Source organism: Hyperolius riggenbachi, chromosome 2 (assembly GCF_040937935.1).
Source record: "Hyperolius riggenbachi isolate aHypRig1 chromosome 2, aHypRig1.pri, whole genome shotgun sequence".
Classification (NCBI taxonomy): domain Eukaryota; kingdom Metazoa; phylum Chordata; class Amphibia; order Anura; family Hyperoliidae; genus Hyperolius; species Hyperolius riggenbachi.
In genome coordinates this window covers 358,481,859-358,507,760 of record NC_090647.1, presented here as the reverse complement: position 1 = coordinate 358,507,760, position 25,902 = coordinate 358,481,859, and the positions used below count along the sequence as shown (strand labels likewise).

General features: G+C 44.9%; 1 protein-coding gene across 1 annotated transcript in view; it reads left to right on the top strand.

Annotated features, from left to right (window-relative positions):
- The window catches only part of LOC137544478 (serine/threonine-protein kinase 38), a 108,101-nt gene that overhangs the window by 46,469 nt on the left and 35,730 nt on the right, over positions 1 to 25,902 (top strand). Inside the window, exons 4-6 of the mRNA XM_068265566.1 lie at positions 1,525 to 1,647; positions 7,690 to 7,773; positions 25,274 to 25,397. Of these exons, the coding sequence (XP_068121667.1) occupies positions 1,525 to 1,647; positions 7,690 to 7,773; positions 25,274 to 25,397 (331 nt within the window). The remainder of the gene's footprint in view (positions 1 to 1,524; positions 1,648 to 7,689; positions 7,774 to 25,273; positions 25,398 to 25,902) is intronic.

Here is a 25,902-nt window from a genome sequence, read left to right as displayed (position 1 = left end):
ACCGAGCAATAAATCTTTAAAGCTGCAGTGGTCTGAATGGAAAAAAAGGCTCTGGTCCTTAAGGCTGGTTTCACAGTGGGACGTTACAGGCGTACGTTAGAGCAGCCTGTAACGCACCCCAACGCACAGCAATGAAAAATCAATGGCTGTTCACAGTGCCCACGTTGTGTTACATTGTAACGCAGTACGTCTACAAAACGTACTGCATGCAGTACATTACATGCGGCTAAGCCGCGTTAGACTGTTTGCACATGCTCAGTAGGGTTTTTTTTTTTTTCATTTTACGGGCGGAGAGGAGGCGGGGAGAGGCCGCTACGTAGCCAGGCACATGGCTACTTATTATTCACTGCACTTGCAGTGTTTACATCCTGGAGCAGCCGCGGATTGGCTGGCGGGACCACGTGATGCGGAGAGCTCCGCTCACGTGGTCTCCGCAGCGCCTCCGACAGAGCAGGCGCACCAAGAGCTGCTTGTAACGCGGCTCTTGGTAGCATCCTGCTCCAACACCACCAGGCGTTGCGTTAGGGGCACGTTATGTGCCCTATAACGTCCCCTAAACGCAACGTCCTGGTGTGAAAGAGGCCTAAGGGGTTTTATGACTGCAGTCCTTAAAGGGACTCCGAGCTCAGCGAAAAAAGTAAAGTTGTACTCACCAGGGTCTTTCTCCAGCCCAGTGCTGGTCGGGAGGTCCCACGCCGGCGTCCTGGCTCCTCTCCTTCACCCCGCTCCGGTATGGCTGACAGGCCGCAGCCCGGGCGACACTCGGTGGAGTGTCGGGCTGCAGCTTCCGCGTATGACGCGGATTACGTCACACGCCGGCCGCCGTGATGACGCGAGGCGGCCGGCGTGTGACGTAATCCGCGTCATACGCGGAAGCTGCAGCCCGACACTCCACCGAGTGTCGCCCGGGCTGCGGCCTGTCAGCCATACCGGAGCGGGGTGAAGGAGAGGAGCCAGGACGCCGGCGTGGGACCTCCCGACCAGCACTGGGCTGGAGAAAGACCCTGGTGAGTACAACTTTACTTTTTTTGCTGAGCTCGGAGTCCCTTTAAGTGGTTAACTAACATATTTATTTTTTCATAACAACCAACGATTTATACAGGAAAATCATGACTATTAACAGGGTTGCCCAAACTCCTTACTAGCACCAGGTGACTGTCTTATCTGACTTGGTGCTGTTTAGAGAACAGATTAACCCTGGCGATATACCTGTTATCTATAGACAGAGGTGACAAGCAGCAGCAGCAGCCACAGTGCTTCACATGGAAAGTACCAGCTGAGAAAACATTGCAATACCAAATACTTTATTTGCACAGGGTGAGAATTGCTTTTGCAAATTCAGTTACCATAAAGTGAGGATATACTTTTTTTTTTTACACTATTTTCAAGTGCGTGTAATAATATCCTATTTAAGCCGAGGTCCAAGGCTTCCACTGTTTAAAAAAACTGTTGTGTGAATGTTAAAGCTTGGACTCAAGTTACTTGTGGTATGTGCTGATCATTTATTTTATCTTTATAACATAGAAAAAGATGCGGAGGTCAGCACATGCACGAAAAGAAACAGAATTTCTTCGGCTAAAGAGAACACGGTTGGGTTTAGAGGATTTTGAATCCTTGAAAGTAATTGGAAGAGGAGCTTTTGGAGAGGTAAGGATGATTCAGTAACTGTCTGAAAAGAGAGAGCTATGGATTTTTCTTACACGTGGCTTATAGGATAACAGAGCGACACATTAACCACTTCCCGACCGCCTAACGCACAGCGGCGGCCGGGAAGTGGAGCCCTTAAGGACCGGCTCACCCACAGAGGCGGCGGTCCATTTAAGGGCATGGGCGGAGCGATCGCGTCATCCGTGACGCGATCCTCCGCCGGCGCCTGTCACCGCTCGCTCGCCGCAACATCCCGCCGGCTATACGGAAGCGCCGCCGGGATGTTAACCCCGCGATCGCCGCATACAAAGTGTATAATACACTTTGTAATGTTTACAAAGTGTATTATACAGGCTGCCTCCTGCCCTGGTGGTCCCAGTGTCCGAGGGACCACCAGGGCAGGCTGCAGCCACCCTAGTCTGCACCCAAGCACACTGATTTCTCCCCCCCCTGCCCCAGATCGCCCACAGCACCCATCAGACCCCCCCCCTGCCCACCCCCCAGACCCCTGTTTGCACCCAATCACCCCCCTAATCACCCATCAATCACTCCCTGTCACTATCTGTCAACGCTATTTTTTTTTATCCCCCCCCTGCTCCCTGCCCCCTCCTGATCACCCCCCCACCCCTCAGATTCTCCCCAGACCCCCCCCCCAGACCACCACCCCCTGTTTACTGTATGCATCTATCCCCCTGATCACCTGTCAATCACCCGTCAATCACCCCCTGTCACTGCCACCCATCAATCAGCCCCTAACCTGCCCCTTGCGGGCAATCTGATCACCCCCCCACACCAATAGATCGCCCACAGATCCGACATCAGATCACCTCCCAAATCCATTGTTTACATCTATTCTCTCCTCTAAACACCCACTAATTACCCATCAATCACCCATCAATCACCCCCTATCACCACCTGTCACTTTTACCTATCAGATCAAACCCTAATCTGCCCCTTGCGGGCACCCAATCACCCGCCCACACGCTCAGATTGCCCTCTGACCCCCCCTTATCAATTCACCAGTGCATTAATTACATCTGTTCTTCCCTGTAATAACCCACTGATCACCTGTCAATCACCTGCCAATCACCTATCACCCATCAATCACCCCCTGTCACTGCCACCCATCAATCAGCCCCTAACCTGCCCCTTGCGGGCAATCTGATCACCCACCCACACCATTAGATCGCCCGCAAACCCGCCGTCAGATTACCTCCCAAATGTATCGTTTACATCTGTTATCTTTTCTAAACACCCACTAATTACCCATCAATCACCCCCTATCACCACCTGTCACTGTTACCTATCAGATCAGACCCTAATCTGCCCCTTGCGGGCGCCCAATCACCCGCCCACACGCTCAGATTGCCCTCAGACCCCCCCCGCCCTTATCAATTCGCCAGTGCATTAATTACATCTGTCCTTCCCTGTAATAACCCACTGATCACCTGTCAATCACCTGCCAATCACCTATCACCCATCAATCACCCCCTGTCACTGCCACCCAACAATCAGCCCCTAACCTGCCCCTTGCGGGCAATCTGATCATCCACCCACACCAATAGATCGCCCGCAGATCCGACATCAGATCACCACCCAAGCGCAGTGTTTCCATCTATTCTCTACCCTAAACACCCACTAATTACCCATCAATCACCCCCTGTCACTGCTACCTATCAGATTAGACCCCTATCTGCCCCTAGGGCACTCAATCACCCGCCCACACCCTCAGAATGCCCTCAGACCCCAGCCCTGATCACCTCGCCAGTGCATTGCTTGCATCTATTCCCCCCTCTAATCACACCTTGAGACACCCATCAATCACCTCCTGTCACCCCCTAGCACACCTACCCATCAGATCAGGCCCCAATTTGCCCCGTGTGGGCTCCTGATCACTCGGCCAAACCCTCAGACCCCCTTCCGATCACCTCCCCAGTGCATGGATTGCATCTATTTTCCCCTCTAACCACCCCCTGAGACACCCATCAATCACCTCCTGTCACCCCCCTAGCACTCCTATCCATCAGATCAGGCCCAATACAACCTGTCATCTAAAAGGCCACCCTGCTTATGACCGGTTCCACAAAATTCGCCCCCTCATAGACCACCTGTCATCAAAATTTGCAGATGCTTATACCCCTGAACAGTCATTTTGAGACATTTGGTTTCCAGACTACTCACGGTTTTGGGCCTGTAAAATGCCAGGGCGGTTTAGGAACCCCACAAGTGACCCCATTTTAGAAAAAAAAGACACCCCAAGGTATTATGTTAGGTGTATGACGAGTTCATAGAAGATTTAATTTTTGTCAAAAGTTAGCGGAAATTAATTTTTATTGTTTTTTTTTCACAAAGTGTCATTTTTCAGTAACTTGTGACAAAAAATAAAATCTTCTATGAACTCGCCATACACCTAACGGAATACCTTGGGGTGTCTTCTTTCTAAAATGGGGTCACTTGTGGGGTTCCTATACTGCCCTGGCATTTTAGGGGCCCTAAACCGCGAGGAGTAGTCTAGAAAACAAATGCTTCAAAATGACCTGTGAATAGGACGTTGGGCCCCTTAGCGCACCTAGGCTGCAAAAAAGTGTCACACATGTGGTACCGCCGTACTCAGGAAAAGTAGTATAATGTGTTTTGGGGTGTATTTTTACACATACCCATGCTGGGTGGGAGAAATTTCTATGTAAATGGACAATTGTGTGTAAAAAAATCAAACAATTGTCATTTACAGAGATATTTCTCCCACTTAGCATGAGTATGTGTAAAAATACACCCCAAAACGCATTATACTACTTCTCCTGAGTACAGCGGTACCACATGTGTAGCGCTTTTTTACACCCTAAGTACGCTAAGGGGCCCAAAGTCCAATGAGTACCTTTAGGATTTCACAGGTCATTTTGCGACATTTGGTTTCAAGACTACTCCTCACGGTTTAGGGCCCCTAAAATGCCAGGGCAGTATAGGAACCCCACAAATGACCCCATTCTAGAAAGAAGACACCCAAAGGTATTCCGTACGGAGTATGGTGAGTTCATAGAAGATTTTATTTTTTGTCACAAGTTAGCGGAAAATGACACTTTGTGAAAAAAAACTATTAAAATCAATTTCCGCTAACTTGTGACAAAAAAATAAAAACTTCTATGAACTCACCATACTCCTAACGGAATACCTTGGGGTGTCTTCTTTCTAAAATGGGGTCATTAGTGGGGTTCCTATACTGCCCTGGCATTTTAGGGGCCCTAAACCGTGAGGAGTAGTCTTGAAACAAAAATGACCTGTGAAATCCTAAAGGTACTCATTGGACTTTGGGCCCCTTAGTGCAGTTAGGGTGCAAAAAAGTGCCACACATGTGGTATCGCCGTACTCAGAAGAAGTAGTACAATGTGTTTTGGGGTGTATTTTTACACATACCCATGCTGGGTGGGAGAAATACCTCTGTAAATGACAATCTTTTGATTTTTTTACACACAATTGTCCATTTACAGAGGTATTTCTCCCACCCAGCATGGGTATGTGTAAAAATACACCCCAAAACACATTGTACTACTTCTCCCGAGTATGGCGATACCACATGTGTGGCACTTTTTTGCACCCTAACTGCGCTAAAGGGCCCAAAGTCCAATGAGTACCTTTAGGATTTCACAGGTCATTTTGAGAAATTTCGTTTCAAGACTACTCCTCACGGTTTAGGGCCCCTAAAATGCCAGGGCAGTATAGGAACCCCACAAATGACCCCATTTTAGAAAGAAGACACCCCAAGGTATTCCGTTAGGAGTATGGTGAGTTCATAGAAGATTTTATTTTTTGTCAAAAGTTAGCGGAAATTGATTTTAATTGTGTTTTTTCACAAAGTGTCATTTTCCGCTAACTTGTGACAAAAAATAAAATCTTCTATGAACTCACCATACTACTAACGGAATACCTTGGGGTGTCTTCTTTCTAAAATGGGGTCATTTGTGGGGTTCCTATACTGCCCTGGCATTTTAGGGGCCCTAAACCGTGAGGAGTAGTCTTGAAACGAAATTTCTCAAAATGACCTGTGAAATCCTAAAGGTACTCATTGGACTTTGGGCCCTTTAGCGCAGTTAGGGTGCAAAAAAGTGCCACACATGTGGTATCGCCGTACTCAGGAGAAGTAGTATAATGTGTTTTGTGGTGTATTTTTACACATACCCATGCTGAGTGGGAGAAATATCTCTGTAAATGGACAATTGTGTGTAAAAAAAAATTAACAAATTGTCATTTACAGAGATATTTCTCCCACCCAGCATGGGTATGTGTAAAAATACACCCCAAAACACATTATACTACTTCTCCTGAGTACGGCAATACCACATGTGTGGCACTTTTTTGCAGCCTAACTGCGCTAAGGGGTCCAAAGTCCAATGAGCACCTTTAGGCTTTACAGGGGTGCTTACAATTTAGCACCCCCCAAAATGTCAGGACAGTAAACACACCCCACAAATGATCCCATTTTGGAAAGTAGACCCTTCAAGGTATTCAGAGAGGGGCATGGTGAGTCCGTGGCAGATTTCATTTTTTTTTTGTCGCAAGTTAGAAGAAATGGAAACTTTTTTTTTTTTTTTTTTTTCTCACAAAGTGTCATTTTCCGCTTACTTGTGACAAAAAATAATATCTTCTATGAACTCACTATGCCTCTCAGTGAATACTTTGGGATGTCTTCTTTCCAAAATGGGGTCATTTGGGGGGTATTTATACTATCCTGGAATTCTAGCCCCTCATGAAACATGACAGGGGGTCAGAAAAGTCAGAGATGCTTGAAAATGGGAAAATTCACTTTTGGCACCATAGTTTGTAAACGCTATAACTTTTACCCAAACCAATAAATATACACTGAATGGGTTTTTTTTTTTATCAAAAACATGTTTGTCCACATTTTTCGCGCTGCATGTATACAGAAATTTTACTTTATTTGAAAAATGTCAGCACAGAAAGTTAAAAAAATCATTTTTTGCCAAAATTCATGTCTTTTTTGATGAATATAATAAAAAGTAAAAATCGCAGGAGCAATCAAATAGCATCAAAAGAAAGCTTTATTAGTGACAAGAAAAGGAGCCAAAATTCATTTAGGTGGTAGGTTGTATGAGCGAGCAATAAACCGTGAAAGCTGCAGTGGTCTGAATGGAAAAAAAGTGGCCGGTCCTTAAGGGGTAGAAAGCCCTAGGTCCTCAAGTGGTTAAGCTGCCAGTTGGGAAGTTTGTGGACATTATGCTTTAGATTAATGTATAATGATAATGTAACAATTTACCTTAACGGCAGTGGGCTCAAGTTTCTTCTCAAAACACAGTTAGTTAGGCAAGGTGACCCAAAAGGTTACTAGGCATCCAGGAAGTGGAGACGAGGCAGCTGCAGCGATTGATGGGGATGGACCAGACTGGATGCACATACACAGCACTTGCTATGCTAAACCCGGTACTAAGAACAACCTCTGTGCTACTCAGCCTTAGCAAAGGAGAGGGCCCATAGGAAGGAGGAAGGAAGTTTGGGCCCCTCTGCTGTCCGCATCCAGGTCACTTCTGCCCTGCCCTGGTGTCGCCTCTTGTAAAGTGACACCCAGAGCAGCCCACACCCCCAGCACGTCCCTTTTACAGTGTCTGGAAATGCCACCGTGTTATCACTACTTCCAGAGGCTTAGTGAACTCATCACCTTCCATTTAGGCTGCAGCTTGGCCAGTTGAAAGAAGGTATACATTAATTCTCCAAATACCCAAAGAACAGTCAACAGTCAGACGAGATGCTACACGTGCCATTTTACAAATAAACTCACATGATTGTGTCACATGTCTATCCCTAAATGCTATCAGTTTCTGATGATCATTTGAGAAAGTTGCTAGCTTGATAGTTGATTTGTCTTTATAACATAGATGCCTGCATATGAGTATAGATCAAGCAGATTGAACATACAAATGCCGCAATCTACTTTGGCTTTTGATTGACAAATTTTCTAATTTTAAGTATCACTACGTTATCTGACGTGATGTCTCCAGTTTTGTGTTAATTCAAGTGTTGACTCTCCCATAGGTCCGGTTAGTTCAGAAGAAGGACACTGGCCATGTATATGCAATGAAGATTTTACGGAAAACTGATATGCTGGAGAAAGAACAGGTATTGTTCTGATATTTCTCTTTGTATTACCTTGAGCAAAGGGAACACTAAGGCTGTGTGTATAGAGACTGCAAGGCAGGCACTTCTTGGGGCCAGATGTGCCTGCATAGATACCATGATGCCATACTGACGTGTATGGATATCAAACCCGGGAGTAAGAAGTGTCTGACACTAGGTATGACATGTACTGAAGTTTGTGATGAGGTGCTGTCCAGAGGTTACATGTTTTCTACAATTATGGAAGACTTTGGTGCCAGTTTTTTTTTTTACAGTGGAAATTTCACAAATGGCGAAAGTTGAATTACAAATGGAGTATGACATTGGCTGCTTTAGAAATTACTGGCTTTCCAACCTGAGATTGAGTCATGTTAGTCAATTTCTATAATGAGGACACCTGAAATGTGCCACATGGTCAGCACCATGGAAAATGCTGGAGCTATATAAATCTATAATAAATTCTTGTGAATAATGGTGCACTATAGTGTTTCGTTACACTAACACAAAATATCCTAATGTCCTCTTTCTTCCTGATAGGTCCTGTGTGATTAGTTTCACAGCTGTATACTGTACAGGTACAGAAATAATGGTCACGCTTTAGAACATCTCTCTCTACATACTCTTGCCTAAAACAATGTGTTGTGATTGCTTCAGATTACCGTTTAACCCCATCAATGTGTAGATGAGCTGCTCAGCTCTCTGCCAAGCAGTCCGTTCTGTTGTAAAAAGAGGAGAGTGGGGGGAATGAGCAGGTGTAGTACTCCATAAGATGTCAACAAAGTTAGTCACCAGAAAGTCATATTTGTTAAATTTTTGTATTCAGCTCTGAACAAAAATTTTCAATATTTTTCATTACTGCCATTTTTCTATAAATAAGTTGCATAATTCCTTAGGTAATGTATTTAATGTGGAACACCATGATGTGTCACTGGATTGGGCATTCTTCCTGCTTTCATGGAAGCAGACATATTAACATCATGTGCTTTCAAATGAGCTTTTCTGCCTTATCTGCCGTGGCAGTCAGGTGACACAGAAGAAATTAAATTACAACTTGTGCTTAGACACAATTTGAGGGGGAATTAGACAAGCTAAACTTTCTAAATACATACAGGGTGCATTTCTCTAGGTTTTCCTTCTGTCCTGTGCAAGAGTTCAGGTCCACTTTAGACGGCTTTGTCCTTAAAAAGTTTGGTACAAGTAAACCCTTTCTAGCCAGCAGGCCAACTATTAGATCAGCTGACAGTAGGCGATGCAGGCTTATCCAAGGAACAGAGTCTAAAGTTACATTCATACATCCACTTTTGATTGACTAATGATTGGCCAATCATACAACATCCATGTAGTATTAGGGCAAACAGATTTTGAATACTATGAACCGATTGTGCAGGTAAGCTCTCATAAAACATGAAAGTGGTCAAATATAGCCAATCAGAATTGGATGTGTGTTCCAGGCTTAAAGAGAACCCGAGGCGGGGTCCTGGGAATAAAATCTCCATACAGAGGCTGGGTCTGTCTATAGAGCCCAGCCTCTGTTGCTATATAGATCGCCCCTAATCGGCACCTGAACTGTACAATACCCCATAAATCACAGCCACGCTGTGTTTGCCTCGCTCCTGTCACTCTCGCCGCTCCTCCTGCATCGCTCCGGTCCCGCCTGCTTCCTTTCCCTCCAATCAGCGGGGAGGGAAGGGATGCGGGGGGGGGGGGGGGGGGAGGACCGGAGCGATGCAGGAGGCGGGGAGTGGCGAGACTGACAGAGGAGAGGTAAACCGAGCGCGCTCTGACAAGCTGCGTGTCAGCAGCGCGGCTGTGTTTTAGGGGGGTATTGCAGAGCGCAGGGGGTGCTTAGGGGCGAACTATATAGCAACTGAGGCCCCAGCCTATAGGCAGACCCCAGCCCTCTGTATGGGGATTTTATTCTCACAACCCCACCTCGGGTTCTCTTTAAGCCTAATGCACACTTTCAGTCATGACTGGCCACTCACCACATTTACCACTTCTACATAGTATGAGGGTTTACCTACACAATCTGCTCATAGTGTTCAATATCTGCTTACCCTCATACTACATGGAGGTGGTAAACTTGGTCAGTTATTGTACATTTATGGTTGAAAGTATGTACCAGGCTTTAGCATGCCCCTTGTTCTTCTCCGGAGCACCCAAGGAGGGATGAGTAACCAATAACCTTAAAGATAACCTGAAGTGAGAGGTATATGGCAGCTACCATATTTATTTATTTTGAGTATTACCAGTTCCCTGGCTATCCTGCTGACCGCCTGCCTCTAACACCTTTAGCCATCGACCATGAGCAAACTTGCAGCAGATCAGATGTTTCTGACATAATTATCAGATCTGACAAGACTAGTTGCATTCTTGTTCCGGGTGTTATTCAGACACTACTGCAGCCAAATACACCAGCAGGACAGCCAGGCAACGTGTATTGTTTAGAAGGAAATGACGACAGCCGGCAATCTCACCAGCAGGAAGCAGAGCCCCGGAGGAGTGGAAGAAGGCCAGCCGACGTCGGGATTCCCGGGAGGTATGTAGAAGCGCTCCTGCTGCACGCATTGCTCTGCATTCAGCCTCCAGCGGCTACCCCGAACAGAGGTCGGGATCACAGCTCTTAGCTGCGGTTTTCTGCCCCGACCCTAGCTCAGGATAACCGCCAAGGAGGTTAAGCATTGGAAAATTTTCAAAGATGATTTACAGTAGTTGATATAACTATGGGGAAGCTTATATTTCGAACACCCTGAAGTTACCCTTTAGGATCCCATCATTGCCTACATGGGATGAGATGGGCCTAAGGACCTCAGGTGATGCCTTTTCATCTGCACGCAGGTTATTGTTCTTAAAATATATATATATATATATATATATATATATATATATATATATATATATATATATATATATATATATATATATATATATATATATATATATATATATATATATATATATATATATATATATATATATATATATATATAATGTGCCTCAACCCTCAAGCAAGAAGAAGTAGTAGCGCCCTGCCCCCAGGGCCGGTCCAAGCAAGAAGTAGTAGTGTCATATCAAACCAAGGGCAAAGAGGGATAGTTTGCATATTCAGTAGCAGTGCATTGTTGGTAACCACAAATGTTCACTTATAGCTGAATTATTGCAGATTTGCTTCTGTTTTAAGAAGGAAAATTACACCAAGATTTGCTTTTTTTTTTTTTTTTTTTTTTTTTTTTTTTTTTTTTTTTTTTTTTTTTTTTTTTTTTTTTTTTTTTTAGTAGGAGGGCTTTTTGGTCTCTTTTATCCTCCTATACAGTCTTAGTAGTTTGGGTCACCCTGAGCTGCTTGGTTAGTCTGTTGTACTGGTCCAAGCCCCTTCTCATACAGCCATATCAAATCCCTGCTATGTACTGATGAGGACCAAACATCTGAAATAGGCTGTTACATGTGGGTTTGATATGACTGTGTAAAACTTAAAGCTATAGGCTTGCTTGACTTACCAAGGGTGAAAAGGAATAATTTGCATATTTAGTAGCAGTGCATTGTGGGTAATCACAAATGTTCTCTTATAGCTGAATTATTGCAGATTTCCTTCTATTTTAAAAAGGCAAATTACACCAATACAGTGTGCGGCATTGCAGGAAGTGACAACAGTGGAACGCACGATGGAACACGGAAGAGGTGAGTCATCCCCGCCCGCTGCCTCTTACTAATAGTGGCGGCTGCTACTGTGCTTAAGCAGGAGGGGGAGCGCACATGGGGGACCCAGGTGAGGGGGGGTCCAACCTCCCTCCCCGCCGCTGTGCCCAATACCCCCTTCCTGCCCTCTACCCTCTTATGCGGCGTATGCTACGCCGCGGGTCGGTTAGTACCCTTTATTTTTTAGATCTGCCAATACTCATGGTGTGGTGTTTTTGTTTTTTTTTAACCCCTTTATTAGGCCTGAACGATTTTAGGAAACCATTGAATTGAGCGATTTCGATTCGATTCACGATTTCCTTCAAATCAAGCTTTGCTCCCCCTCTGTCCCCGTCTCTCTTTGTGCCCCTTTTGCCTCTTAATGCCTCCTCTGGGTCTCTCTCTTGCCCTCTTTGTGTCTCTGTGCCCGCTCTGTCTCTCTCTGTGCCTCCTCTGTCCCCCAAGCTGCATCAGTTCTGGACATAGCTTTCCAGCACGAGTCCAGCGATGCACTTAGCCTCCTGCAGGCTCTAATGCATGGAATACTTCCTGTATGTCATGTGACATACAGGAACCTGGAGTTTTGCCAAGCACAAGAGCTGGCAATCGAGGACGGACGGCGTTGGACTCATGCGGAATTTATGTCTAACGATGCGGGCCACACACGCTGGGTCTTTAGGGAGGTTTGAAGCCACTTTTTCTAACTTCTCCATGTGGAAATGACGTGATCGCGATAATCGCCACTTCTTGGTGATCGCGATTTCGGTTTAAATTCGATTTATCTTTCAGGCCTACCCTTTATGTTGTCACCAGAATAGAATCTGTCTACTAAATTAGAAACATGGTCAATAGACTGGAATTGATGCTCATTATTTTCTGAATACTGTCACAGGAACAAAAAAGTTCCAGGAAATGTCTGCAAAAGCCTTTTATGTAGAACAAATAGAACATTTTACTAGTTGGTTTTGCCATGGTGGCTGCTAGCTCTTGAAATGATTGCCCCCCCCCCCCCCCTTCTATGTTAAGTTCCTCAGACACATAATCCCTGGAGGTGGGTTCTTTATTACATTGTTCTTATGTGTATCCTGAAAAGCATTATTCCTGTATGTGAGCACAGGAGCCAGTTCTGTTACTACTTTGTGTGCCTCTCTGTGGCAGAAACTTACCTAGAACAAAACTACACAAAATATGTATTTAAAGGGTACAATAGATAATACACATTAATAAATCCAAAAGGCACCAATACAAACTAATTAGTAATCCATGAATCCTACTGTAGCCAATATGTCCCACTGGATTATGACTTCCTCAAGCATTTGAGCATGCTGGTTGTCCTACATAAAATAAACTATTGCACTTTATTCATAGAGTGCAATATGTAAAATGTCCACTAGATGTCAAATTGACTGTTAGAAACCCAAATGATGATGCACTACAGCATACTGCAGATAAGATGCATTATATACGAAATATTGTTTTTTGAATTCAAAAAGTTTTTATTGGAATAAGAAGTGTTGCATAGATATACAAGTACAAAAGGCTATTTTGTGCAAAGTGAAATATATCACAAGTATACAGATACACGTTCTGAAAATTATAATCACATCATAAGTGCAAAAGTGAAAAAAAAGGGGCAAAGTGCTATTAATCAAGAACAGCATATTATACATCTTCTAAATTCCAATATTTTACCCCCCCCCCCCCCCACCAATTGACCCCATTTTAGAAAGAAGACACCCCAAGGTATTCCGTTAGTAGTATGGCGAGTTCATAGAAGATTTTATTTTTTGTCACAAGTTAGCGGAAAATGACACTTTGTGAAAAAACACAATTAAAATCAATTTCCGCTAACTTTTGACAAAAAATAAAATCTTCTATGAACTCACCATACTCCTAACGGAATACCTTGGGGTGTCTTCTTTCTAAAATGGGGTCATTTGTGGGGTTCCTATACTGCCCTGGCATTTTAGGGGCCCTAAACCGTGAGGAGTAGTCTTGAAACGAAATTTCTCAAAATGACCTGTGAAATCCTAAAGGTACTCATTGGACTTTGGGCCCTTTAGCGCACTTAGGGTGCAAAAAAGTGCCACACATGTGGTATCGCCATACTCGGGAGTAGTAGTACAATGTGTTTTGGGGTGTATTTTTACACATACCCATGCTGGGTGGGAGAAATTTCTATGTAAATGGACAATTGTGTGCAAAAAAATCAAACAATTGTCATTTACAGAGATATTTCTCCCACTTAGCATGGGTATGTGTAAAAATACACCCCAAAACGCATTATACTACTTCTCCTGAGTACGGCGGTACCACATGTGTGGCACTTTTTTACACCCTAAGTACGCTAAGGGGCCCAAAGTCCAATGAGTACCTTTAGGATTTCACAGGTCATTTTTGTTTCAAGACTACTCCTCACGGTTTAGGGCCCCTAAAATGCCAGGGCAGTATAGGAACCCCACTAATGACCCCATTTTAGAAAGAAGACACCCCAAGGTATTCCGTTAGGAGTATGGTGAGTTCATAGAAGTTTTTATTTTTTTGTCACAAGTTAGCGGAAATTGATTTTAATAGTTTTTTTTCACAAAGTGTCATTTTCCGCTAACTTGTGACAAAAAATAAAATCTTCTATGAACTCACCATACTCCGTACGGAATACCTTTGGGTGTCTTCTTTCTAGAATGGGGTCATTTGTGGGGTTCCTATACTGCCCTGGCATTTTAGGGGCCCTAAACCGTGAGGAGTAGTCTTGAAACCAAATGTCGCAAAATGACCTGTGAAATCCTAAAGGTACTCATTGGACTTTGGGCCCCTTAGCGTACTTAGGGTGTAAAAAAGTGCCACACATGTGGTACCGCTGTACTCAGGAGAAGTAGTATAATGCGTTTTGGGGTGTATTTTTACACATACCCATGCTAAGTGGGAGAAATATCTCTGTAAATGACAATTGTTTGATTTTTTTACACACAATTGTCCATTTACATAGAAATTTCTCCCACCCAGCATGGGTATGTGTAAAAATACACCCCAAAACACATTATACTACTTTTCCTGAGTACGGCGGTACCACATGTGTGACACTTTTTTGCAGCCTAGGTGCGCTAAGGGGCCCAGCGTCCTATTCACAGGTCATTTTGAAGCATTTGTTTTCTAGACTACTCCTCGCGGTTTAGGGCCCCTAAAATGCCAGGGCAGTATAGGAACCCCACAAGTGACCCCATTTTAGAAAGAAGACACCCCAAGGTATTCCGTTAGGTGTATGGCAAGTTCATAGAAGATTTTATTTTTTGTCACAAGTTAGTGAAAAATGACACTTTGTGAAAAAAAACTAATAAAAATTAATTTCCGCTAACTTTTGACAAAAAATTAAATCTTCTATGAACTCGTCATACACCTAACATAATACCTTGGGGTGTCTTTTTTTTCTAAAATGGGGTCACTTGTGGGGTTCCTATACCGCCCTGGCATTTTACAGGCCCAAAACCGTGAGTAGTCTGGAAACCAAATGTCTCAAAATGACTGTTCAGGGGTATAAGCATCTGCAAATTTTGATGACAGGTGGTCTATGAGGGGGCGAATTTTGTGGAACCGGTCATAAGCAGGGTGGGCTTTTAGATGACAGGTTGTATTGGGCCTGATCTGATGGATAGGAGTGCTAGGGGGGTGACAGGAGGTGATTGATGGGTGTCTCAGGGGGTGGTTAGAGGGGAAAATAGATGCAATCCATGCACTGGGGAGGTGATCGGAAGGGGGTCTGAGGGTTTGGCCGAGTGATCAGGAGCCCACACGGGGCAAATTGGGGCCTGATCTGATGGGTAGGTGTGCTAGGGGGTGACAGGAGGTGATTGATGGGTGTCTCAAGGTGTGATTAGAGGGGGGAATGGATGCAAGCAATGCACTGGCGAGGTGATCAGGGCTGGGGTCTGAGGGCATTCTGAGGGTGTGGGCGGGTGATTGAGTGCCCTAGGGGCAGATAGGGGTCTAATCTGATAGGTAGCAGTGACAGGGGGTGATTGATGGGTAATTAGTGGGTGTTTAGGGTAGAGAATAGATGGAAACCCTGCGCTTGGGTGGTGATCTGATGTCGGATCTGCGGGCGATCTATTGGTGTGGGTGGGTGATCAGTTTGCCCGCAAGGGGCAGGTTAGGGGCTGATTGATGGGTGGCAGTGACAGGGGGTGATTGATGGGTGGCAGTGACAGGGGGTGATTGATGGGTGATTGATAGGTGATTGACAGGTAATCAGTGGGTTATTACAGGGGAGAACAGATGTAAATATTGCACTGGCGAATTGTTAAGGGGGGGTCTGAGGGCAATCTGAGCGTGTAGGCGGTCGATTGGGTGCCCGCAAGGGGCAGATTAGGGTCTGATCTGATAGGTAACAGTGACAGGTGGTGATAGGGAGTGATTGATGGGTGATTGATGGGTAATTAGTGGGTGTTTAGAGGAGAGAATAGATGGAAACACTGCGCTTGGGTGGTGATCTGATGTCGGATCTGCGGGCGATCTATTGGTGTGGGTGGGTGATCAGATTGCCCGCAAGGGGCAGGTTAGGGGCTGATTGTTGGGTGGCAGTGACAGGGGGTGATTGATGGGTGATAGGTGATTGGCAGGTGATTGACAGGTGATCAGTGGGTTATTACAGGGAAGGACAGATGTAATTAATGCACTGGCGAATTGATAAGGGGGGGGGGGGGGGGTCTGAGGGCAATCTGAGCGTGTGGGCGGGTGATTGGGTGCCCGCAAGGGGCAGATTAGGGTCTGATCTGATAGGTAACAGTGACAGGTGGTGATAGGGGGTGATTGATGGGTAATTAGTGGGTGTTTAGAGAAGATAACAGATGTAAACGATACATTTGGGAGGTAATCTGACGGCGGGTTTGCGGGCGATCTAATGGTGTGGGTGGGTGATCAGATTGCCCGCAAGGGGCAGGTTAGGGGCTGATTGATGGGTGGCAGTGACAGGGGGTGATTGATGGGTGATAGGTGATTGGCAGGTGATTGACAGGTGATCAGTGGGTTATTACAGGGAAGAACAGATGTAATTAATGCACTGGTGAATTGATAAGGGGGGGTCAGAGGGCAATCTGAGCGTGTGGGCGGGTGATTGGGTGCCCGCAAGGGGCAGATTAGGGTCTGATCTGATAGGTAAAAGTGACAGGTGGTGATAGGGGGTGATTGATGGGTGATTGATGGGTAATTAGTGGGTGTTTAGAGGAGAGAATAGATGTAAACAATGGATTTGGGAGGTGATCTGATGTCGGATCTGTGGGCGATCTATTGGTGTGGGGGGGTGATCAGATTGCCCGCAAGGGGCAGGTTAGGGGCTGATTGATGGGTGGCAGTGACAGGGGGTGATTGACGGGTGATTGATGGGTGATTGACGGGTGATTGACAGGTGATTGACAGGTGATTGACAGGTGATCAGGGGGATAGATGCATACAGTAAACAGGGGGGGGTGGTCTGGGGGGGGGGGTCTGGGGAGAATCTGAGGGGTGGGGGGTGATCAGGAGGGGGCAGGGAGCAGGGGGGGGGTAAAAAAAAATAGCGTTGACAGATAGTGACAGGGAGTGATTGATGGGTGATTAGGGGGGTGATTGGGTGCAAACAGGGGTCTGGGGGGTGGGCAGGGGGGGGGGTCTGATGGGTGCTGTGGGCGATCTGGGGCGGGGGGGGGAGAAAATCAGTGTGCTTGGTGCAGACTAGGGTGGCTGCAGCCTGCCCTGGTGGTCCCTCGGACACTGGGACCACCAGGGCAGGAGGCAGCCTGTATAATACACTTTGTAAACATTACAAAGTGTATTATACACTTTGTATGCGGCGATCGCGGGGTTAACATCCCGCCGGCGCTTCCGTATAGCCGGCGGGATGTTGCGGCGAGCGAGCGGTGACAGGCGCCGGCGGAGGATCGCGTCACGGATGACGCGATCGCTCCGCCCATGCCCTTAAATGGACCGCCGCCTCTGTGGGTGAGGCCGTCCTGCAGGGCTCCACTTCCCCGCCGCCCCTGTGTAGTGGGCGGTCGGGAAGTGGTTAAACACTATTCAAAATCTGTGTGGGTCAGCATTTTTGAAATTGTTGGTCAACTGGAATAATGTGATATAGTGAAATTAAAAACCAGTCATGATCATTTCACCTGTGTACGCAACACTTATTTATTTTTCTCCCCTTTTATTCTTTCTATATTATTATTATTATTATTTACCATATTTTTCGGATTATAAGACGCACCTAGTTTCAGAGGACAGAAACTTTGGGGGAAAAAATTAATTGAAACTTAGTGTGTCTATAGTGCAGAGGCATCTTATGGTCCTTTCCCAACCCCCCAGGCTGTCTCTGTTTAAATTACACTGCCCAGTTTAACTAACCCCTACTGTCCCCATTACCTTCACTAAGCTACACTGTCTCCACAACCTACACTACGCTACACTGTCCCCACAACCTACACCCACAACCTACACTATGCTAGGCTGTCCCCACAACCTACACTAAGCTATAGTGTCCCCCACAACCTACACTAAGCTCACTAAGCTATACTGTCCCCCATAACCTACACCAAGCTATACTGTCCCCTCACAACCTACACTAAGCTACACTGTCCCCCACAACCTACTCTAAGTTACACTGTCTCCCACAACCTACACTGTCCCCCACAACCTACACTAAGCTATATTGTCACCCACAACCTACACTAAGCTATACTGTCCCCCACAACCTACACTAAATACTAATATACTATTCATCCAACGTTTCTAATACCTGCAGAGGCATGCTGCCAGGGACACAGGATCCAGGGCTGCTGTTGGTCTGGAACTATGAAGTCTCCAGGTCCTCTGCAGTGGCAGGGTCGGGCAGGGTCTCTCAACAGCGGCGGTGGTGGTGACGCAGCCATTGCAGGAGGTGCTTATGTGGTTCGCCCCTGATCACAGATGGGAGCCCAAGTGCCACTCATCAACCCTCCATAAATATCTGGGAAAGGCAGCACAGCAGAAGAATTGGTCCAGCGAAGTAGTGACGGGTGGAGAAGCGGCGAGCCAGTGAGCGCAGGATGATCAGCCCAGCAACATCAGCCCAAGTCACCAGTGGAGGAGCAGTGATATCGGCGGTAGCGCGGCTGCAGACACACCACGTAGCAGCGAGTAAAGTATTCCAGGGAATTCGGCTCATCAACCCAGCAACATCGGCTCAGGTCACCAGCGGAGAAGCAGTGATAGCGGCGGTGGAGCGGCTGCAGACACATCACATGGCAGCGAGCACAGGATTCCAGGTGAGTGCCCAGCAGGATCATTGGCCTTGGTGACAAAAGCAGAGATAGCGGCGGGGCAGCCGGAGACGTGGTGTGCCGCCAATAACAGAGCGAGCGCAGGGCATCTGTGAAGCGCAAGTGCTGCTCGTACCTCCGAGTGAAGCTGTGATGAAGCCCCATCAATCTCATGCTGGATGATGCAGGATGCAAGACTCTGAGCCCACCTCTGGATAGGTGAGGGCTTCCGCTGTGTCCGGCACCTGTTTGTAGGGAACACCTGGCCATACATTCGGACTATAAGACGCAGGGACTTTCTCCCTACTTTGGGGGGAGAAAAAGTGCGTCTTATAGTCCGAAAAATACGGTATGTATTTATAAAGCGTCAAAATACTACACAGTGATGGACAATACATACAATGGTACAAAGGATGGAAGACTTAACAAGGTTACACAAATAGGACAAAGTTAAACAAGGCAAACCAGGTACAAGATGCACGACCAATGCGATTTGGGGCTGACTAATCTTTCAGTCGAGCGTAGTTGAAATCTACACCCTGTTTATGTCTGCCTAAGCCTGACAAGGCATAGATTTTAACTTGCGCAGTCTGCGCACAGCATGGACCCGCTGATCGCATCGCTGCAGCTCAATCAATCTGCTGTCTGTATGACAGCAGAGCTCCATGAGCCGTTTTCACTGGCTCCTGACCCTGTGATCACTGTGACCCAATGGAACCTCAAGTTGTAAGGGCTCGTTTCCACTATTGCGGTGCAGAATCGCCTGGATTCCACCGCTGATGAAATCGCATGCGGATGCGATTCCGCATGCGTTTTTTGCCGCGAATTCGCATAGGTGAGGGTATATGCGATTTTAACCATGTCAATGCCTGTGTGAATTTACATTGGTATCTATGCGAATTCGCGGCAAAAAACGCATCGAGAAAACGCATGCGATTTCCCTATTAAATACATTGTGTGCAATTCGCCTGCATTCCACAAGCACGCGAATTCTGCAGGGTGTTCCGTGCAGATTTTCTCCCCACAATAAAACGCTCCCGCAGACGCATAAGTGGAAACAGGCCCATTCACTTATATTGTCTATGCGAATCCGCATACGCAAGACGCATGCGGATTCGCGATAGTGGAAACGAGCCCTTAGCCAATGGATCATGCTTGATAATGAAGCATGCATGGACTGCTTTTATCAAATAAGATGTAAGGATCCGCACCATCTAAAATCAGCAATTTTATTAAGACTTCTTAAAATCCATAGCAGGTATTGGTAAGTGTGTGCCGGGTCACCATGACGCACGGCGTTTCTGAGTATAGCTCTTTCTTCAGATGGTACAAGCAACACACTCTAACATCTACTCGATTAAACCTCCTATATAAAGCAAACTGGAGGACCTGATGGAAAACTGCTAAGGCTTCAACATTTGCATATATGCATATTCATAAATCCTCGTTGTGCAATGCTATCTCCACATGTCATGAATAATACATATATATATAAATATAGATATAACATACAACATCAAAGTGCTCACAAGAGGGGATGAGTGAGCCATGATCATGCGTTAGCACTCAGACCTTTATCTCTAATGTAAACATCAGAGCGTCCCGTCTTTCACTGTGCAACTCTCAATAGCGTGGTGTCAGCCAATCGGCATAAAGCCGACACCACACGCTCATCTCAGACACTCCGCCTCCTTGCCGCCAACCAATCCAATGCGTACCTACAACGTCCGCTTGTGGACTTAGAAGGACGCGTATAGCGGTCCCACCCCCGGAACTCCGCTAGCCAATAAAAATCAGAGCGAAGACGTCCGCTCCAAAACTAAAAGTGTTGCCATAGAAACGGAGCAACCACAACGGAGCGACCAATCACCACATGAGCGACAACGTCCGCTCAAGAGCTAGGCGGCAGTTAAAAAACGGGGGAAGCAGCGCATCACCAGCAGTTTCTGTAAACACATGTCATATGAAAAAGATCTCATCACTCAACTTCCCTACTAAAGACATGTAAATAACATCTTCTAAACATCTTAAGCATTTTAAACTACATTTTAACCAGTATGTCCCGACCGGCCAATTCCGCAATCAAACTACAACCAAAATTCAAATTAATCATAATTTTATATTAGAATCTAGATCGCAAAAACGGCCTGCCAGGACATCCATGCATAATTAGCAAATATCAAATAGCCTCAACATAATCCTCTAGGTCAACATACATGTCAGGTCATACTCTCTATTAAAGGGGAACTGAAGAGAGAGGTATATGGAGGCTGTCATGTTTATTTCCGTTTAGACAATACCAGTTGCCTGGCAGCCCTGCTGATCCTCTGCCTCTAATACTATTAGCCATAGCCCCTGAACAAGCATGCAGCAGATCAGGTGTTTCAGTGGTTCAGACTTATAAGTCTGATCTGACAAGACTAGCTGCATGCTTGTTTCTGGTTTTAATCAGATACTACTGCAGAGAAATAGACCAGCAGGGCTGCCAGGCAACTGGTATTGATTAAAAGGAAATAAGCATGACAGCCTCCATATACCTCTCTCTTCAGTTCCCCTTTAAGTCCCTTAGGTTCCAAAGTTTCCAACTTTTTTATCCAATAATTCTCTCTCCTCAATAATTGTTTCAATCTATCACCTCCTCAGGAATCCAGGTGAACCTACAGGCCACTCTTCAAGTGATTTTTTAGGGACGGACGACCAATCACAAAACTCGGACAGCACAAGCGGAGGGGAGGCAAGAGGTTCCAGAAACGTAAACAAAGAGAAGCAGAGAGGAAACTCCAGGATGGAATTGAGAGCACGAAAATAGAGGAAGTAGATCTTGTGGTTAATATCTCGCAATACAATCTGACGGAGGCGGAGCATCGTGTGTTAAATTATGGACTGTCCTTTTGTCCCACTTTTTTTCCTGATTTTTTTGAGTTAGATCTTGAGTTAGGGCGTTTTTTTAGGAGTTTGAAACTTAAGACCTTTTTTTCTGGTGGATACATTTTTTCTACAGCGCAACAGACATCTACAGGGAGTATTAATTTGAAAGAATGGGGCCTGAGAAATAAAAGCAATTTTCAACCACCAAGCCACCCAGTTATCGACAGGTATATTAAGGGGGTGACCATGGACATACAAAACCTACAAGCGGATTTTGAAGCAAAAAGGATCAAACACATCTCTAGTAACGTGACAAAGAGCGAAAGAAAGGCTATCTTCTCCCTGGCGAAGAATGATCGAATAGTTGTTAGAGCAGCTGATAAAGGCGGGGCAGTAGTCGTTATGGACACGGAGGCCTATAAAAGGGAGATCCTACAACAACTGAGTGATGAGGAGGTGTATGAGACTAACAGAGGATCCTACTAGAATGATAACTAAGAAAATAGAGGAATTGTTAGCTAAAGCAGAGGAGGCACAATTGATAGATAAGGATTTAAAAAGGTTTTTAATGGTAGAGAATCCTAGGATTCCTATCATATATACCTTACCTAAAATTCATAAAAAATTATGTAATCCACCAGGCCGACCGATAGTATCGGGTATAGGATCTATCTTTTCTAACATTGCAATTTTCTTAGATAAGATTTTGAAACCAATTGTACTGACCCTGGACTCTTATCTGAGGGACACTTCACAGTTTTTGTCTGTCATTTCGAAGTTTGAGAACTTAGGTGATGATGTGTTACTAGTCACGATGGATGTGAATAGCCTATACACCTCCATACCCCATGATGGAGGTTTGGAGGCAGTTGAACATTATTTACAAATTTGTACAGACTTTGATAAGGAACAGAGAGAATTTTTGATTCAACTATTGTGTCTGGTACTAAGAAATAACTACTTCCTGTTTGGAGACACCTTTTACATGCAGCGTAGGGGAACAGCGATGGGCTCGAACGTGGCCCCTTCCTATGCCAATTTGTTTATGGGCCTCTATGAGGACGCTTTTGTTTTTTCTAATTTGACTTTTTGTAAACATGTTTTACTTTGGCGTCGTTATATAGATGATATTTTTTGTTTGTGGGAGGGGCCATGTTCGAGCCTAGAGAGTTTCGTTGAACAACTTCATGGGGCATGTCCAGAAATCAGGCTAACAATTGAGAGTAGTTGTGAGAAGATTAGTTTCTTGGATACATGGGTGATTAAAGAAAAAGGATGTCTAAAAACTGATCTTTTTATAAAACCAACGGATAAGAACTCTATTTTACATTACCATAGCTTTCATGTTCCGCATATTAAGAATAATATTCCGAAAGGCCAGTTTAAGAGGGTGGAAAGAATAGTCAATGATCCTGATATCAGAAAGTGTCGCTTAGAAGAGATGAGGTATAAATTTTTAGCCAGAGGTTATCCAATTAATTGCTTAATGGGCAGAAATATGATTAAGAGTCGAGGTGGTAGGAGTAGACCATTTAGTCACCAAAGGAAAATGAAAGGTGATTACAATCATAGAATTCCTTGTGTTACAACATTTAATGTTCTGACAGAAAAAATAGAGAGAATTATTCATGGCCATTGGTCGATCTTGAGAGAGGGACTACCATATGTACGTGAATTTAATGAACGCCCACTGATGTCATACAAAAGGGCCCCGTCATTGCGGGATATTATTGTCAAAGGAGATATAGGACCAGAAAAATCGTCCAAGGTCATGAGGCATGGGACTTACCCGTGCCTTAATTGCCATTTGTGTAGTTACATTACGAAAGGAGACACGGTTACCCACCCATACAGGGGCACTAAGTTTAAGATAAAGGGACACTACACTTGTGACTCTAGGTATGTGATTTACTTATTGAAATGCCCATGTGGAATTGGATATGTGGGACAAACTACCCAGGCCCTTAAGGATAGATTGGCATCACATAAATCTACAATTAGGAACAAGAACCTAGAATTAGCTGTCTCACATCATTTCACTACCCATAACCATGGTCTGTCACAATTACGGGTTCAAGTGTTGGAGGGGGTCCCTGTATTGAGGAGAGGAGGTGATAGATTGAAACAATTATTGAGGAGAGAGAATTATTGGATAAAAAAGTTGGAAACTTTGGAACCTAAGGGACTTAATAGAGAGTATGACCTGACATGTATGTTGACCTAGAGGATTATGTTGAGGCTATTTGATATTTGCTAATTATGCATGGATGTCCTGGCAGGCCGTTTTTGCGATCTAGATTCTAATATAAAATTATGATTAATTTGAATTTTGGTTGTAGTTTGATTGCGGAATTGGCCGGTCGGGACATACTGGTTAAAATGTAGTTTAAAATGCTTAAGATGTTTAGAAGATGTTATTTACATGTCTTTAGTAGGGAAGTTGAGTGATGAGATCTTTTTCATATGACATGTGTTTACAGAAACTGCTGGTGATGCGCTGCTTCCCCCGTTTTTTAACTGCCGCCTAGCTCTTGAGCGGACGTTGTCGCTCATGTGGTGATTGGTCGCTCCGTTGTGGTTGCTCCGTTTCTATGGCAACACTTTTAGTTTTGGAGCGGACGTCTTCGCTCTGATTTTTATTGGCTAGCGGAGTTCCGGGGGTGGGACCGCTATACGCGTCCTTCTAAGTCCACAAGCGGACGTTGTAGGTACGCATTGGATTGGTTGGCGGCAAGGAGGCGGAGTGTCTGAGATGAGCGTGTGGTGTCGGCTTTATGCCGATTGGCTGACACCACGCTATTGAGAGTTGCACAGTGAAAGACGGGACGCTCTGATGTTTACATTAGAGATAAAGGTCTGAGTGCTAACGCATGATCATGGCTCACTCATCCCCTCTTGTGAGCACTTTGATGTTGTATGTTATATCTATATTTATATATATATGTATTATTCATGACATGTGGAGATAGCATTGCACAACGAGGATTTATGAATATGCATATATGCAAATGTTGAAGCCTTAGCAGTTTTCCATCAGGTCCTCCAGTTTGCTTTATATAGGAGGTTTAATCGAGTAGATGTTAGAGTGTGTTGCTTGTACCATCTGAAGAAAGAGCTATACTCAGAAACGCCGTGCGTCATGGTGACCCGGCACACACTTACCAATACCTGCTATGGATTTTAAGAAGTCTTAATAAAATTGCTGATTTTAGATGGTGCGGATCCTTACATCTTATTTGATACTATACCCTGTGCACTCCAGGGTTGATCGCTGCACGTCGAGTTCCAGTGGTGCTGTCACAATTTGGGCTTTTCATGGACTGCTTTTATCGACAGCTGGATTTATTGTGTTGGCAAAAACACACTTAGATGGGCCTTTCTACTGTCACATGAATGTTCTTTCAAAACCCTTGTTTGTAGCTATATTCAGTAAACTCATAGGCAAAATATGAAAATGATTTGCATTTTATGTGTTGAATTACTATATATGTCTTGTTTTTGAGATCGTAATCTGTACATCAAACCAACCATGCATTATAAGTGACTTGTATTTAGTTTGACAGATGGCTGTAGAAGAATGCATTTTGCACTTGTATCTGTAAAATCCGAGTTCATCTGCATAAACTGTGTTTGCACATTGTATTTGCCAGAGTTAATTTTTTTTTTTTAACCACCTTTTTTTGCATGTTTTTTCCTAGGTCGGACATATTCGGGCAGAAAGAGACATCTTGGTAGAAGCAGACAGTTTGTGGGTCGTGAAAATGTTTTATAGTTTTCAAGACAAGCTGAATCTTTACCTGATTATGGAATTCCTGCCTGGAGGTACTAAAGTTTTTAAAAAGCCAGTGTGCTGACAATAAACACATAGACCAAGTTGAGGGCCAATATTGATATTTATTGAAAAGTTGTTACATTTGTGGGATTTATTTTTCATGCAGTGGGCTGTATACTATAACAGCCAGAGATGCTGTGCATCCCTCTTAACGCTGGGTACCAGGCGCTGGTAGGTGGCGTGTGAGGCTGCAATCTGCTGCTCCAGCATTAGAATCAGGTATGTATAGCTCTGTCAGTTTTTCTTGTGAATGTGGCTGCTTGTCTGAAAAGATGCACACAATCCCTGGCTGCTATAATATACAGCCCACTGTATCAGGTGAGACTATACCTCTTGCCACCTATACTCACACTCCGTCAACACTGACTGTGTTTTTTTTTTTGTTTTTTGTTTTTTTTTATGTTGGGAAAAATAATGCTCGCTGAGTGCACATTACAGGTCTCCCATGAAATAAAAATAAAAAAAGGACAGTGCTCACGGAGTGTGGGTATAGGT